The following is a 16,881-nucleotide window of genomic DNA, read 5'->3' as shown; positions in this document are numbered from 1 at the left end:
TTCTCTGTGTCTGTCTTGTACGTACCTGTCCTCGGAAATGTTATAAACATCACTAGAAAATGTACCGTCAAGAATGGCCAGGAAATCTTGCTTAAAACAATTTTTATTTCAAAGTGTAACAAAGCAGCTTATAATAATAAAAGTCATTGCTTTTTTTTTGCTTAATTATAAAATATGATACGATTTAATGAAGGCAATCTTAAATATGATCTTATATTTAGGTTATAATAAACCGTATTGTTTTGTGAGGTACATTTAAATAGACCATGGTTGAATGATCATACAGTCATAAATATTATCCCATAATGCTAAAATTCCTAATCAGCGTTACCATAGCAACGGTTATATCATTACACATATTCGTAAATATTATCACATAAGACCCAAAGTCCTTAACAGGAAATAATCACCAGCGAACCAACACTTGCGTATTATATAAATAGATTGCCGTCACAGTGGCGGCGTGGGCCTTGTGCCGCTGGGACCGTGGGTTCGAATCCCACTCAAGCCATGGATGTTTGTCCGCGTTTTTCTGTGTTGTGCTGTCCTGTGTACATGTAGAGGCCTTGCGACGGGCCGATCCCTCGTCCAAGGAGTCCTACCGAATGTCCATAGATCGAGCCAACGAAAAGTTGGGACCCGCAGATGCTCAGACACTTGAAGAACGGGTCGTATAAAATGAAATAAAAATAAATAGATTAGCTACATACGTCTTCATGTATATAAATTTATATTTAATTTAATGCTTCTGAGGTCCTTGGCTCGAATTTCGCATCGGATTTCGCTTATTATGATTGGGATGTTTGTAGTTTTTATCAGTGACACCTACCAAATACTGGGATAGTAGGTCACGACCACTTCCATTCTGAGCCAGTCCCCTAATAGTCCGACCAGGAGCGTCTTCAGTTTTCTAAACATTGTTAAGTGGACCAGCAAACAGGTCTTTCATCTTGGCATTTATTTGCCTCTCTGACTTAGATCTGTTGTCATGTTGCTTCTGTAAAGATTATAAGTAATTGGCAACTAACATTTGTGACGTCATAATTGTTGCACTGGGGAGAACAATTTTGTGTTGTAATGCGTCTATATGCATGCGTTCAGATCATGACAATATGAATATTCGCTCGTCGATGTGGTTTGAATTTCATTTCCTGGCTTTAATGAGTTCGTGCTTTGAGTTTAATTTTGTTCAACAGAATTTCGTGGAAAGTAACTTATTGAATCAAAGTGATTTTGCGTAGAATAGGCTGTATGTAATTTCACTGTAAGCCCATTTCTCTCCGAAGCATTCGAGTGTTTTGGAATTACACACAAAAATTGATTAATATTCGAACTGAGTGTGTCCAGAATTTATGACGTTGCAATCCAATTTCGTATCATGTCCATAACGTTTAGTATGTGATTGCTTATTTATTTATTTATTGCAAATTTAATAAAAATACAACAAGTTTATATGTTACATGCTACTTGTCACCGCGGTATAGCGCGTTTTCTGGTTGTGGGTAGAGGAGACGTCTACCAGATAATGGAGGGTGGCTGCTAATATATTGAATAAGCAGTCGCGGACAGCCGGCAAGGGGTGGTACTCCAGCTTGGGGAATGGTGGTAGGGGCTAACAACGGATCCCCCTAAAAGGCAAACTCTTGAAGACAGTGTCCAGACACTACACTAGGTGGTTGTTTCAGGAGAGTTGACTTCGATTTTGTAATGACCTTTGCCGTGGAATGTCACATTCTGACATTTGAAACTTCGGCAATTTGGTCTACATGACGAGGGTACTGAAACTGTAAGTAGTTGTATACATAGAAAAAATATTTTAAGGATTTCGTTCATGAAGTAATATCTGAAGATTCTGTTTGGAATGAACTCAAGTGAAGAAGTTATCTCAGTACGTGAGCACCGTACCATGAAGATTCGGGGAGATAAGGCAAAGCTTTATCTCGGCATTCGGTGGAGGTGTGTGGTCATTTTTACGCCTCGTCAGATTTATCTTCGGGGATAAAGCTTTTTGTACCCATTTAGTTAAGATACTGGTAGGGCCTCGTAGCGTGACGTTTTTCCGTGTTAACTTATACTGCATCCTGGATATCCTGTTTCTTGTTTGAATGGATTTAGGATACGTATACGATTAAAGAAACTCAAGTCTCTCATTAGGTAAATGCGACTCGTATTTAGAATAGTTTGTCCACCCCTTGCTGTTCCAAATAAGGACATTGCGTAACATACCCAACAAGTTTGTTGCGTTTGAGAATTGGAGGTCATGTTGGTTGTCCGTCGCTTGTCTCCATACGGACGTCCGGGTTCGGTCCCTGAACTTTGAGGTCTGTGCATTGAACAGTTTTCTTTAAACACAGGGAATTCAGAAGTCCGCGTGCACCTATGAGAGCAGCACGTGTTGTATGTGATTAAAAAGTGTGTCACACACGTCACCTAGACGTGTGTACTCGCGTGCGTGCTTGCACAAAGATTCTTCAAACACTTCTCACTTCCAACAGATGTATACGGACTTTTGAATCACCCTGTGGTGTCTTACAGTTATCAGTATTATCTGTCTGCCCGTGTATAATCCACTCCAGTGTGTGAAATGAAATTCGCTTTCAGATTTTTTTCATTTTTATATATCTTATGCCAGACCCTGAATATTAGATTTATAAAACTTGGTCACTCAATGAAAATGACCTCTCGTCTTACCGGTGATAGAATTAAACTCGAAAGGTATTACCCTTTGAAGTATATCATCGCAGAACGTAATCAAACACTTTGTACGTCCTGAGAGTGTCCAGTTCTTCCATTCTTTAACTTAAGTTTCCGCTTTGCTCTCCACTCTTCATGCTGTAATAAATCTTCCACTTGCGAGGCAGTCAGCCCAAAGTGATATAGAGCCCCTTTAGAATTCTTCAGCCCGGGTTACAGCGCTGTTCAGGTGAAGATTTTACGCATTCCGTAGGGTTTCGGCAAGAACTGAAAATATTTCCTTGCAGGCAGATTTAAAACAATTATAATAAATTGATATCTTAAATATATGTTGACTCTTAAATGGTATCTAATCTGACACACTTTGCCACTTACATTTACCCCAGTGAAAGGACTAAGACGAATAATTTGATGAAACGGCTAAATTAATCATTTTGTTCTTTCTACACCCGACGTATCTAAGATTCTGCTCAAAAGAAGACGTTCGCTGATGAGAAGCAATTAATTTTAAGTGATTAAAAGTGTGCACTAGTGAATTAATCTACTTCTCTGAGGAAGTTCTTCTTTTATGCGGATGGTGGCAAATAAAATACCCCCAGACCTTAATTAAGGCGAACTTCATGGAATGCGACCACGCTGAACTGTGTTACTTAGATTCGTTAGTTCTAAAAAAAAAGTCGTGCTGTAGTGGGCTTTTGTTAACACTTTAGTGAACCTTCGGGTTACTTAAAAGGCGAGGAATTTGAGGTCTAACGGAGCGGCTATAAGCTTATATAAGAGGACCATCGCCCATGTGAAATAAATTACATGGCATATTCGTAGTTTATCGCCGCTGTATCAATAAACAGCGAATACTTTGAGTCGACTGACATTTAGACGACGAAGCCCGGGGATGATGCATTCGTCTGGAGGGACTGAAGAAAATCACGAATATGGGACTGTTGGTATCCTAGCCGGAAATCAAACTGTGTACTTACTTTCCGGAAATATAAATAGCTCGTTTGTTGGTGTGGAATGGTCTGGGCTGTTATACCGGGAATAAGCAATTAATTTATATAAATTGAAATGTGTCATATGCTGTTCTATTGGATTAATCATTTGGAGATGAAGCTCACCTGAATAATATTTAATAATTCAGTTAATACAGCAAAGAAAACACCACGCTTTACCATTACAAATACCAACTGGTTAATGTTGTTTAAGGAAATAATCGCTGTTTTCAATGAGAATCATACGAAACTCATAGAACAGTCTGGAACATTTATAGGTGGTATGTATTTTCGCCACTAGGTTTTAACAGACCGACAAAAATAAGGAATCTGTTAAATATTCGGATAGGGCTGGGGTGATATGAACATTAAATTTGTAGTTTCTTTATTTGAAACTAAAACTTGTGTTTCTCATACGAGATGTTGGGGTTATCAGCTATGTAATCGTTACCTTGTTATTTTTAATACGACTTAGCGCCAACCTGATAACTACAGAATCAGACATTTGAGAGACTTGGCGGGTGGACCTTGGATCGTGGTTTGGCTGTCGTCCTTGCCTGTTGGATTGGTTTGCAACTTGCAGCTTGCAACTGAGTTGTGCGGTTAGCTGGAGGGCAGAAAACCCACGAGAATAGGATATCTTGTGTTGAGTGTCAAGTGTTCTTCAGTTTGTTTATTTAATTACTAATTTAGAAAACAAGGGGTAGAGAACGGTAGAAACTATAAATGCTTACAAAATTTTAGTCGGGGAAACGAAAAAGGAAGAGACTGCTTGGGAGACGTTGACATGAGTTGGAGGATAATCAAAAAATATATTGGATTTAAGTGGCTCAGCCAAGTGAATTAAGTTCACACCATGGCATCGTGTTTGTGTAACATCTGTTTTAATAATATCTTATCACCACCCTCGGCATTCCAATTGGAATTTTTCCTTCACGTTTTGGGTTGAACATTTTGTGAGCATTTCTCATTTCTCACATGATGACAGTATTTGTGATGGTTACATCCACCTCGTTTCTATTTTGTTGAAGAATAAATACCATAACGTGTAGTAATGTCTGGTACATACGTCTTGTTTCTTTGGTAGACACTAATTAAAGTTTTCGTAGAAATTAATGTGGGAGCTTTTAGCTCCGTTTTTATAAATAAAGTATTTAAAAGTCTAATAAGCGATGAGATTTGAAACTTCCCGTGCAATTATTTTGTTGCACAATGCCATTTGCATTTCCGTGTTTTACAGGAGGTTCGCTGGATTACTCAATTATGTAAAAGCCTCTGTACTCACAGCCGTCGTAGATTTTAACCGTGGGCGTTGGCTTACGCCCAATTCTCTTGGCTCGAGCTATTGTAAATTTTACCGGTTCAAATGTAGAACGGATTGGCAAGGACAGAATAAGTCTGTATTTCGTACGAGGCTCTTCCTGATATTTGTTTATTGTTTAGCCCCGTTTTAGGGTAGGCGAATTCACAAACCGCATGTTCAAATGCCGTTCACAAGATGGAAGGTAATGCTTGTTCTTGTTCGCAAGCAATCGTTTTCCTGAAGATGGCAGCCTTCTCGGATATTGCTCCGTATAGTCTCGCAGTTAATCGACGTTTCAGAAATACTTACTGCCTTAATCAGCAGTCGATCTGATAATGGAGGCAGTAAACACTTCTGAAACGTCGGTGTTGTACAAGACTACACGGCGCAGTATTCTAGACGTTTGTCATCTTCATAATCGCCACCGTGAGAAAATTAAGTCTTAATCTTCCTGCACATCACTATAATTCTCCAGTACCAAATTTAGCCGAAATCCGTAAATTAATAGGCGTATCGAAGACTAACAAGTGGACCCGCATGATCTCTCAGTAACTCCTTCGTTGTATGAATGCTGTGTGAACATCTAGTAACATGTTTTTATTTTAATTTAAAACGTAGTTCCGAGAGCAGAATTTGATCCAGTGCGGACAGTTGGACGATTTCCGGGCAAGACTGCTTAAAGCAAAAAACCGCATTGACATGTCAAGTGTCTGCGCATGTCAGTGTCTTTTCTATCAGGTCAGAGGTTTGGAATTAATCCATTGTGTGTCTGTTTACGCGCTCAGCTCTGGGGATACGGATTATTTATGCTTTGGTGAGATTTTAGTTTGTCACGGCGACGATGGGAAGGTGTCTGTCTTCTGGGATGTTGCGCCGTGTAGTACCATGCCATGAACGGAGACGTTGGTAATATGAGGTCAAGCTTAACGTATTCGAGATGGATATGATCACTGCTGAAACCATTTTACATCCAGTATCAAAAGCCCTTTGCCCATTGGATAGGGACCCGAGTGCTTGTCTGTGTCTGCATTAAATTGGCATGAAGACCCGTGAAGAATGTATTAACCCGATGACACACAGTCGTTTTTAATAAGTTTATTGTCGTTCACCTAGTCAAGAAATTCGCTGTCTTGTATCGAGCCGAAGGTTCACAACATCTCACCACTTGACCTTACTCCGAGTCCGTTGAATCAAATTCACACCCTTATACCATGCTTCTACAATATACATTTTAATATTATTCTCACATCTACACCTTTTATCACAAATATAGTATCTTTCCTTTAAGTTTTTCGACTGAAGAGTACTAATTTATCTCCACCATGTCTTCTTCATGCCTCACCTCTCACATCTTGATTTTATCACCCTAATAATATTACAGATTTTGAAATCTCATGTAATGTTCTCAGTTTTCCTGTTACTACATTCTCTTATGTCAAAAATATTTTCCCAAATACTTTGTTCCAAAAACCTCATGGCTTTCATGTGATGTTTTATTGTTAGTATTATTTTTATTATTATTCCATTTATTCACCATTTTGTACGGTATTCACTTCTGTGTACCTGAGATAAACCTTGCTCCTGACGTACATAGTGCAGCAGCTATTTCTTAAATACATTTCGCGTGAGGTATTATATATTTTACATGAGCGTCTTTCGAATGATGTATGGTGTTCCTAGAATGGCGGTTTTCTGAAGGTCCACCATGTCGCGCTCACCCGGGATGTTGGCCAAATTTTCTTTATTACTATTAGTTTTATTATTATTATAAAGAACTTAATTAAATTATTACACTCTTGCGTTATAGTATAACACAGATGGAATTCCGTCCTATATTTAAGGAAAACAAGGAATGGGAGTTGGCGACGGATCAATCAGCCAGCGAATTGCTGACCTGTACCTCCCTCTTCCAACACTTTTGCCCACATCGGAAAGTGTAGGCCGTGTTCCTTCTCTGTGTTTCTTGATACGAGGACAATGCCAGGTGAACGCGACACGTAGAGGGAAATTATACACACTGGGCCTTTTGAGAGACGCATGGAAGCCTAGTACGTGGATAATTAATCGTTTGAAACCCGTAGTTTGTTTGAATAATATTTAAGAGTTCAGTCCGTACCACAAAGAAAACACAACATTTCGTCATTACAAAATTCAGGTGGTTAACACTGTATAAGGAAATAATCGCAGTTTATAATGATAATCATACAACACACATAAATACACTCTGCATACAAAATGCAGAGTCGATTATTATTTAAGAAGGTGGTACATACTGTTACCAGTAGGTATTAAAGTGTTAGTGCTCTGTGTATAGTGCGATTCCCGAACATTTCCGCGGGAATCTGTTTAAAGTCTTTTACAATGAAGGATTGATAATTGAACGCCATTTAAATGGAAGCTTTATCCTCTTAATCTCTTCCGTAATTAGATTTCGTGGTCAGAAACACTGACTATTTTTGCTCGTAACATTTCTGGGTGTTTGATAAACGGTATCAATGAAAATAAATTCTCTTTCCATCTCTCGAAACTTCAAGGAACATTTTGTTGTTTGCATGAATAAAGAGCACAATTTACCTTTGATAGAGGGATGTTTATTTTCTGGATTAAATAGAGTACCTGCAGTGTTCAGTCCGAAGCATTGAGAAAGGAAGCGTTCTGAATACTTTTTGATTGTATGTGATTTTTAGTAGACCTGACTATACCACCCACGAGAATTTTTCTCTCTGATATTGCTCCAAATATTCTGAAAACTTGCTGAAACAAAAGGAGAAACATTCCTTTGATTCCAAAAATATTACAGAAAACAATTTGTAAATATGAGTTTCATCCGCATATCTCGTTTATTGGCTGTAGCAACGTTAGGGCGTGTTTATTTATTTATTTTTTCGTACGTAAATCAGATTTTTAAAATCATCATACCCGTATCTGTCTGTCCGCTTTTGAGCCAGATGTGTTTGTTTTATCTCGTTCTCGTCAGTAATTTTATATTTATATTTTTTTCTATCTATAAATCTCCACACGTTTTTATTAACACTAGTTCTTTCTTCAGTTTCACGATCCGGCTGCTTTATCCCTTTTGTAGTCGCCAAATAAAGGTAACCAGTGCATGCACTGTGCGTTAGTTTATAATGAACAAAGACGAAACATCCACTGTGAAAGAACGTTGATTTTCCACCAGGTTATTTGCACAGACTGTAACGCATATTAATCGATTTATCAAGGGAATCCATTACGTCGTGAGACGGGGTCTCAACGCTTTAGCTCTACTCGGATTAATGATATAAAAGTTTAAAATTGAATCTGCAAGGCGATAATCCGAAATTTGTATGCATTTGGTTACAATCTTCGATTTAAGTTAAACAGTATTGGTTTCGTAAGTAGAATTATTGCTGTCTTCCAACACAGCAAGCGAGATACTGATCTCACCCCGCCTTAACCCTGGGTCTGGCGTCTGTCGTATTGGCTGTTCAACAGGAAATACGTTTCCCAGGATAAATGCGGCCTGAGCTTAAACCTGACTTCTCACCTCCACATAGCCTCTTTTGTACAACAGGTAATGTTTTTTGTAGTTCCTTGGCATACTTCTACAGCGGAGTGATCTCCATTTGCATTACAATCCCGTTTCCCTTTGCATCGACAGGAACGGATGGCAGAAATCTACCTCATCATTAAAGTTATAGAGCCCCGAAAAAATGTAGTATTGTCAAAAATAATGTAAAGATGTCTCTGATATACGAAATGGTTTTCCTTGGATGCTGGAAGGAGTAAAGGAACTTCTGCAGTGTAATTAAAGCAACTGAGAAGTTTCATACACAAATATTTAATATATTTTAATGAGAATATGCGTTTTGTGACATTGTGTTAGTTCCGTGTCCGTCGGGGTGATTAACTTCAACGAAATTTAGTACCGAGTTGAGTTGCTGAGTCGCTGTAACGATTCGAAGCACGGTTTGACTTTAGGTTTTATGTTACCACTATTAAATAGAGAAGTGTAAATTGAATGCGAAGTGCTTGCTTATTTTAGTTTTAATTCATGAATGTCAGTAAGTATACAGATCAAAATATTACGAATGAAAATTAAGTACGTTTGAAGAGGAATTAGCTGAAAATCAAAAGGAAGTGCCGTGGGTGGTGTAGATATATTTTGTCAGTCTAATACCACGTAATGAGGATGTTCATACTGTTTATTCTTCGTATGTAACATTTTGTTGTTGAAGTTTGTTAAGTACAGACCGTCGAGGGAAAACCCTTAGACATAAGGCTTGAAAGCTGAAGTTTCTCTTTGGCGTCAAAGTGATTTTCATATTACTATGCCCAACAATGCTCACAATATATCGGACGTAACGTACCATAACTTTAAAGTGGTTTAAGATATGTGTTTTAAAATATGCCACGGCTGCTTGATACACATTGCTAGTAATTTATAGATGTTATTAATCACTTTGACTTTCAATTTGATTGTGTGCCTGTGTAATTTGTGCTATTTAAATATATTTCTTAACCTTATTACCGTTAATGCCGAGTATACGTGTTCACGAAGTACGGTGTATGCCATGTTTTTTTTCGGTGTTATTCACGCGAGCACACAATTATACTTGCGTGATGAATATTTGGTTTTTAACGCCAGTTTGAATACCAGACTACAGGGCGCAGCAACCCAGAAGACAGACATCTTCAGTCTCACCGCCGTGAAAACCTCAAATCCTTCACGGAATAGCAGTTTCTCGTTCTGAAGTTTATAGAGCATCGCATCGGATCAAAAGGTCGTCTGCTTATAGGTTATATAACACCTGGAATTTGACTTCCCGATGCTTAAAAATTTTCACTGAGGGTGTTAAAATGAGCCCGTGGATTCAGAAACGTAGTTTTATACCTGCATCTATTGTAGTAATTAATACGTCTCATTCTGTATTTATTATTTTGTTCCAGGTATGTGTAGGCCGGTGAATCGCAGCATACAGCAGACATTCCGAACCTTAACGTAAGTAGTTGATGTCATTAAGCTCCGTGCAGTAGCAAATTGCTGACCCGCTCTATAAATAGCGGATTCCACAGTGGTTAGGCCATTCAGGTCAGAAATGGATAAGTCAGATGCCATATTTTTGGGACCGAAAACCACATTCGACAGCGTTAAAACGAAACCCTCTTTTGTGTATGTCCGTCTGTGAATTTTTTAACGACGCTTTCTTAGCTGCAAATGTTATATAGCATCTGATTAACTGGGATGTAACCGAACGTCGTGGTCGAGTGGTTAGCCTTCCTGCTTCGTATTCGGGAGGTCCCGGGTTTAAATTTCGACCTTGAGTCCGGCTATCCTGACTGGGGGTTTCGTGCTTTTCCTCATTCCCTTCAGGCAAATTCCAGGATCGTATCTTAAATTAGGCCACCACCGCTTCCTTCCACATCCTTCCCAATTTATTATTCAATACCACTCTCTTATTCGACGCTTTTTAGTCTGAGCCACTGAAAAAGCGTAGTTAAATACACTATAAATAACTGGTATGGAGTGCAGAGGAAGCTTCCGTGGTATTATCCCAGCATTTACGTGTCGGGGCTGAGGAAGATCACGAAAAAATATGAGTAGGAATAGCCGGTCTTTTTGTCGAACCTGGGACTTCCCTTTCATACGTTATGCTGCGAGAGTTGTGTAGCGATTTAATATTCCCCTGATCTACACATTAAAACGTAGGAGGGATTTTAGGTTCTCGGTGCGAAATGTATGAAGATGGTTAATTGTCTTTTGGGATGTTGCGCTGTATAGTCTGTTGGAGGTTTATCGACGTTTTAGAGTGCTAGCTGCCTCCATCATCAGGGCAATGACGCCCTGTTAAATGTAATGTTTGTCACTATTTTATTGATTCCCCCTCCCCCCCGGTGTTTTCAGGCAGAATGTTACAGCCACACCATAATTTTTGTCTCCTCGTTTTCCTTAGTTTTAAGACATTTATTCGTCCGATGTTTCCCATCCATGATGTTGCATTTTTCATTTGTATCGTGCATTGCATCCGGCTGTACGACGTAGGTGTTTCGCCTGCTGATTATTATGAACGTTCTGCCCTGTGTCGCTACAGCTGTAATGGCGAAACATCCAATTAGCCTCAGCTAGCCATAGCATGTGACTGAATTCTGTGTGTGCTAATGGATCATTTCGGCTCGGGGATACAATCACTCTAAACAAACCTGGAAATGATATTTGCACTAATGACTTAAAATGGACGGGTAGATCAGCTTCCATTACGCAGGTGGGACGGACTCTGTTTACTGTCATTAGGTAATACAAACTATGGAGCATTCTCAGCGTTACAGTTTCCAGAAACAGTCTTCTTATGATGTTTTACCATTGCCAATATCGACCCTCCTCGTATTTCCATTTGACATTCGAGTAATGGGATCGGGTGAGGGAGTATCCCCTCTCAATAATGCGTACGTTTATTAGACTTGTTACGCTGAAGGTAATGGGCTTGGTTCTCGTAGTTTTCTACAGGACTGTTTCTGAATACCGAAAAGCGAAATATTGGTAGCAGGAGAATTTTGATATACAAACATGCTGTACTCTCTCCATTGGTTTGATGTGTCCCATCTTGCTTCAAGCGTGGATGTTTGTCAGTGACTTTGTATGTTGCAGCGTCACGGAAATGGTAAAAAAGTCATGTGTTTGATTCATCATCTAAGGACTTCTAACCATTGTGTGAATGAAATTTGAAACATAGGATTCATGGATTCATGTGGATCGGGATAGGGCACAATGATGGATTGTAAATAATACTGTGATGAACGTTCAGTAAAAGTTGTTCATCTTGACAATCTATCAGTTGCCCAGCTTGTTATTTCTCGCCTTGTATTGAATCCGAACATCCATTACCGTATTCTTAAAAGCCCGCCATAAAAGATATGGTATTTGTTGGTTAGCTGAGCGACTATACGATTCTCAAAACATAATCATAATTCTGTAAAATCTACGAGTCTGAAAAAATATACTTAATATTTTCGAAGGTGGTTTTAACTTCATGGCTGCTATTCTTCGTGGTTTTTATTTATACGCAGCCATGCAGTTATAGTCGGCGCAGTATTTTTGGCCGGTGGAATTTTCAAGGGGAAGGCTAGGAGCGAGTCACTTGTGCGATAGTATAATGCTGACTGCACCGAAGAGCTTATCGGACTGAACGCCCAAACAAAAGAAATACACTGACCGTGCCACCTCAGGTACACAGAGTAGGCCCGTCCGCCAGCTCCGCTAGCTTCTCCACCGGCCAAGAACTACTGCGCCGACTATAAGTGGTTTTGGTTTAAGGCTTAGGATTTTTTCTCTGAAGTTCCGCAGTGCCTGAAGATGTAAACAAAACCAGTTTCTGAATCGTTGCGTTTCAACAAACACCAAATGGTAAGTGTCGACAGCTAACGAAATATGAGGTTTCACAAATTACGCATTGCCTTTATTCTGGCCACATAATTGCATTGGGGTAGTTATACTTCATGATCTGTATTTACACTGACCTTTATGGTAGGGTTGACATCTTTTCTGCAGCAGCCAACATCTGTTGTCTGGAATGCTCCCGCAGTGCCAGATGTCCGCCTGCACCTGACAATTGCCGTCTGCTGACATGTTACCATCACAACGCCCTGGCACTGATCACTGTTGGCAGCTTCACGCCTAGTGATGGCAAGTTCAGTGTTCTTTGTATACAGTTCTCATTTTAATGCTGGATATCAGATGAGCATGATTATAAGGGTTTCGTCTCATATAGCCATGGAAACTCGTCTGAGACATGTGTTGCACTGCTTCAAGTTAACCACAGTTTCATTGTTGTATGTTGTAGTTAATTATGTGTACGCCAAACGAAGTAGCTATCTTAATAGAATGGATTTTACATGAGGAGCTGGTAGTCGCTCTGTCGAGGTTGAGGGGTTCGCATGTTGAAAACCATTTAGAAACCTGCGTTGCTTATGAACGAAGACGTATGCTATCAACAGAATTGCAGACATAACACACGTGTTTCCGGTACACAGTTCCGCAAAATGGTTCCCATACATCATAGAGTGCATTGCCCGGCATGTATGACTTGCATCTTAATTGCATACCCACGACAACTGCTGTCTTGTTGTTGTGGAATATCTGTTATGTGAATTAACTGTGTCAGAAAAACAAACAGTAATACGTTTTGGATCACAGTTTTTATCTTGGTACACATAAATTAGCACAATTAACAGTACAATACACATAAACAATAATTTTATTGAAATAAATTTAATGTTATTTTAGTGAAAAATTCTTATTGTAGATTAGGATAGTTTTGCGTCTTAAAAAATTGTTTCTCGCGTGTCTTATTCGTGTACACATTTCATAATATAGGCTGCCATTTTCAATTACTTCGTGGTTTATCTAATGGTATAGATTTTAGCCATAATTAACTGAGTATGAATCATATAAAGTTCACATAATGCGTTTTAAAGTGTGTTTATGAACAGTGAATTGATAAAGGTGGTCCGGTCCCGCGCTATTTCAAAGTAATATCCCAGCCCGAGGAAAACCACGACAAACTTAAAATAGGCTGTGTTGTGCTCAAAGTTCGATTCAATATGCAATGCAATAACTAATTACTTAGAACTTTTGATTTTTTTTAACTTCCTACACTTCGTAATGTAGATGTGACAGCGCTTTGAATTCGTAAGGTGAAATGATGATACCATTGCGCATGGAGGTTTGCGCATCACTAACCTAACCCAACTTATCCCAAATCAACCTAATTAACCCCCTGAACGGCGATGTCTGTCAGGTCGTATTTAATAACAGGAGGGTGACTCAACGGAAGTTAATTACATTTGGTGTGGGCGTTGTACCATAGATCGCTAATTACAAATTAGTAATTTTTCAAATTTCTGTGCATGATAATATGAACGTGACGGCTGCTTGAAGTCGTGAGGTGGATTGATGACGTCATTAGGCATGATTCTTTGCGCGAGCCTGTCAACTGTGATCTCGTGTACGCACTTAATAACTAGATAATGTCTTTTAAGTATTATAATGAAATTTGTATCGAAGGTGACTTCTCTGAGCTAATAGTTTACAACTTCCTGCACTTGGTAACACCAACTTGACGTTTGCTTGAATTTCTGGGGTAGAATGATAATGACATCACCCATGATGGTCTGCGCATGCGTGATGGCGTTTTCTCCATTGATTGCGCAGTTAGCCTTGGTGAATGCAATCATCGGAATGTCCGTCTGTACACTTGTAATAAAAATGTTTTATGAACATTATTCTACTTGAGGGTAATCAAGAATCGTACTGATTAATTTCCTTTGTTTTGTAATACCATTGTGAGGTATGTCGGCGTAATGAGGTGAGACAATGCACAATTACCCATCATTTGCTGAGCATGCCTAGAGGTGTCATGGCCCCCTAAGTGTTCATCTCGCTTGATGCGATAATTTTTAGTTCTTAAGAAGTGTGTGCATCGGAAACGAGTTTGGAATTTCTGCCGCAGTTATGTTTAGATGTAAGTGTTGCCGAAAGCTTTATTTTGCGTACTTCAGAAGGCCATATGACACCTTCGACACGCTAGCCGAGTTTGTGAGTACTGGTTGTGCTTATTGGTACTCCCCACAAAATTCGTATAACAGAAATTAGCCTATGACTTCGAAAATTGCATTTGAGAAACGGAAATGAAAATCCGCTGAAATATGATATGATCGATTTTTAAATCGAGATATTACGTTGCTGGTTATACTGTTGTTGTACCGTTTATTCTGAAAGGGGCTACAAAATTATGCTAGTTGTAGAGCCGTAGACGTCAGAAATGAAGAAAAGATAAATTTGTTGGAGGCCTGTAGTCATTTTTCATCTCGATAGCCATCAGCGATATATCGATAGACCACAATTGGCTTGTTAGTTATATCACTCATGTAGTGTTCTTATATGTGTTTCATATAGAAAGTACTTATATTTCTGTGATTTTCGTTCTAACATAACACACCAAGCCGGCTGTAAATAACGAACACAGGGACACTCAAAGAGTGTGAACTTGCACAGAACTATAAATTACTTCAACGTGGGCTGTAGATATTAATTAAGTGTGACACGTTTCGACACAAATATTTTCTGCAGGTGTAGTGTTTTTACTTATCTACTCCAACCATGTTATTCGATATTATCTGGTTCCTGGTTGGCACTTACACATAAATAAATGTCGAATATTATCGTATCTGTGTTTGAGGAAGCAAAATGTTGCGATGATAAGATTACTTATCTGATTTAAATTAATTTACTTTCCACAAAGAGTAATACGAATAATGTAAATTGCAGTTCACGTGATCAGAAAAATATTGCTTGGAAACCAAAAATAATATGGTAATTTATGATAATAACACATTAATTATGAAAAATTACATAATCATCCATACATACTCTGCGGTTTTGTGAAAGATGTATGAATCCATTGTCTGAATATCATGCTGACTTGTGAATACATTGAGAATGTTGGAAACAGAATCTAATGGCTTTTAATGACGTCAGTGACTTCTGAATGACACCGACATTCTTAGAGTAGACAGAGTTTACTTGTGGAAGTTCTAGCGAGCCCCTTCAGAATTCCTGGGCCCTGTTTGCAGACTTTCGTCATTTCCACTGGCTCTATCTCTCCGGGACTTGAAATACATCGCACCTGCTTTAGGATGGCCACCCTTATCGACCTATATCCACACCGTTCGCGTCTTTGCTAATGGAAAGAGGCCACTTGGAGGCCTAGGCGTAGATATGAGGATAATATTAAAACGGGCCTTAAAAATAGGTTGGGAAGACTAGTGTATAGAGTTTAAAGTGTTTATTATTAAGTGTAATCTGCTTGGGTGCTGTTGGGAAAAAGACGATTAATTCGGAAAATCCATTGGTTGCTCGATGCACCCCGATTGTAAAACAGATGTTGTTTACCGCACAGTAACATTCGGTATTTGGTGCAGGCGCACTTTATACTTTTTAGTGACGAGATTTGTAGAAATCGTACTCTGCGCTGCAGACAAAAAGGATTACGTAGAGGTGTAATCTCATTTACTACTCTTCACTTCAGTTTTGTGCATGTTTCCTGCTCTCGTCGTAATTGTTGCAGACTGATAATGTTCGCAGATGGAGCTTTAGGTGTTAAAGCCTTAATTCTGTTAACTACTTTTGCTACGTTGGACTAATGTAGGATAATAGGATTTAACAACGGAATCAATTTTCTGGTGATGGTTCGCTGTCATGTACTAAAGTACGTAGCATGTATTTACCGTTAAATCAAAATTAATTTTTTTTTTTTGCAGATTTTAGGTCTTCTAGATTGTGACACCGCGTAGTCTTATCTTTGTTTTCGAACGTTTAGGAAGAAAATATCACTTCCATCTTCAGGGTTGTGATACATTCCTCCGAAACTTTGATAACCACTCAGCGTCACTGCCCAATAATAGTATTCATACCTGAATTCTGACTCTGTATATTTGCGTCGCAGAGGAAACTGTTGTGTTCAGTCAGAATTATTTTCTTACGTTTTTGCATTAAAATGTTCTGTTGTAAAACTATAAATACATGTCCTTATTGTGAATGAGTATTAATGACAATTCGTAAGTTTCATAATGCAGCTGACTGAATTAACGGAACAAATATTTCGGAATCTTACTACAGCATGACGCAGGAAATAGATATTAGATCTACGGTGTAGGATATTCCATAGACATTATTTTGAATGTCAGTGTACAGAACAATTCTTGAATATAGTTGCACAGTTTATTAATAATCCACTACCTTTTAAGGCCTTCAATGAGTACCATCTGTGACACCAAATACTCAGCCAGTTGAAAACAGTGTATTCTTGTATACAATTTACTAGTTAATTTTAATATTATCCTTCGATCACGTGCGACAGC

At 38.8% G+C, this 16,881-nt stretch overlaps 1 protein-coding gene across 3 annotated transcripts in view; it reads left to right on the top strand.

Annotated features, from left to right (window-relative positions):
• Positions 1 to 16,881, top strand: part of gus (splA/ryanodine receptor domain and SOCS box containing gustavus) — a 174,728-nt gene that overhangs the window by 94,928 nt on the left and 62,919 nt on the right. The window contains exon 2 of one of the 3 annotated variants that reach the window (XM_022068177.2): positions 9,916 to 9,967. The exons of the other annotated variants lie outside the window; for them this stretch is intronic. Coding sequence (XP_021923869.1) covers positions 9,916 to 9,967 — 52 coding nt within the window. The remainder of the gene's footprint in view (positions 1 to 9,915; positions 9,968 to 16,881) is intronic. 3 annotated transcript variants of the gene reach the window in all.

This window comes from Zootermopsis nevadensis, unplaced genomic scaffold (genome assembly GCF_977971745.1).
Source record: "Zootermopsis nevadensis isolate Lab colony 2312 unplaced genomic scaffold, Znev_1.0 Znev_ptg000007l, whole genome shotgun sequence".
NCBI classification, from domain to species: domain Eukaryota; kingdom Metazoa; phylum Arthropoda; class Insecta; order Blattodea; family Termopsidae; genus Zootermopsis; species Zootermopsis nevadensis.
This window is presented reverse-complemented; position numbering and strand designations above follow the sequence as displayed.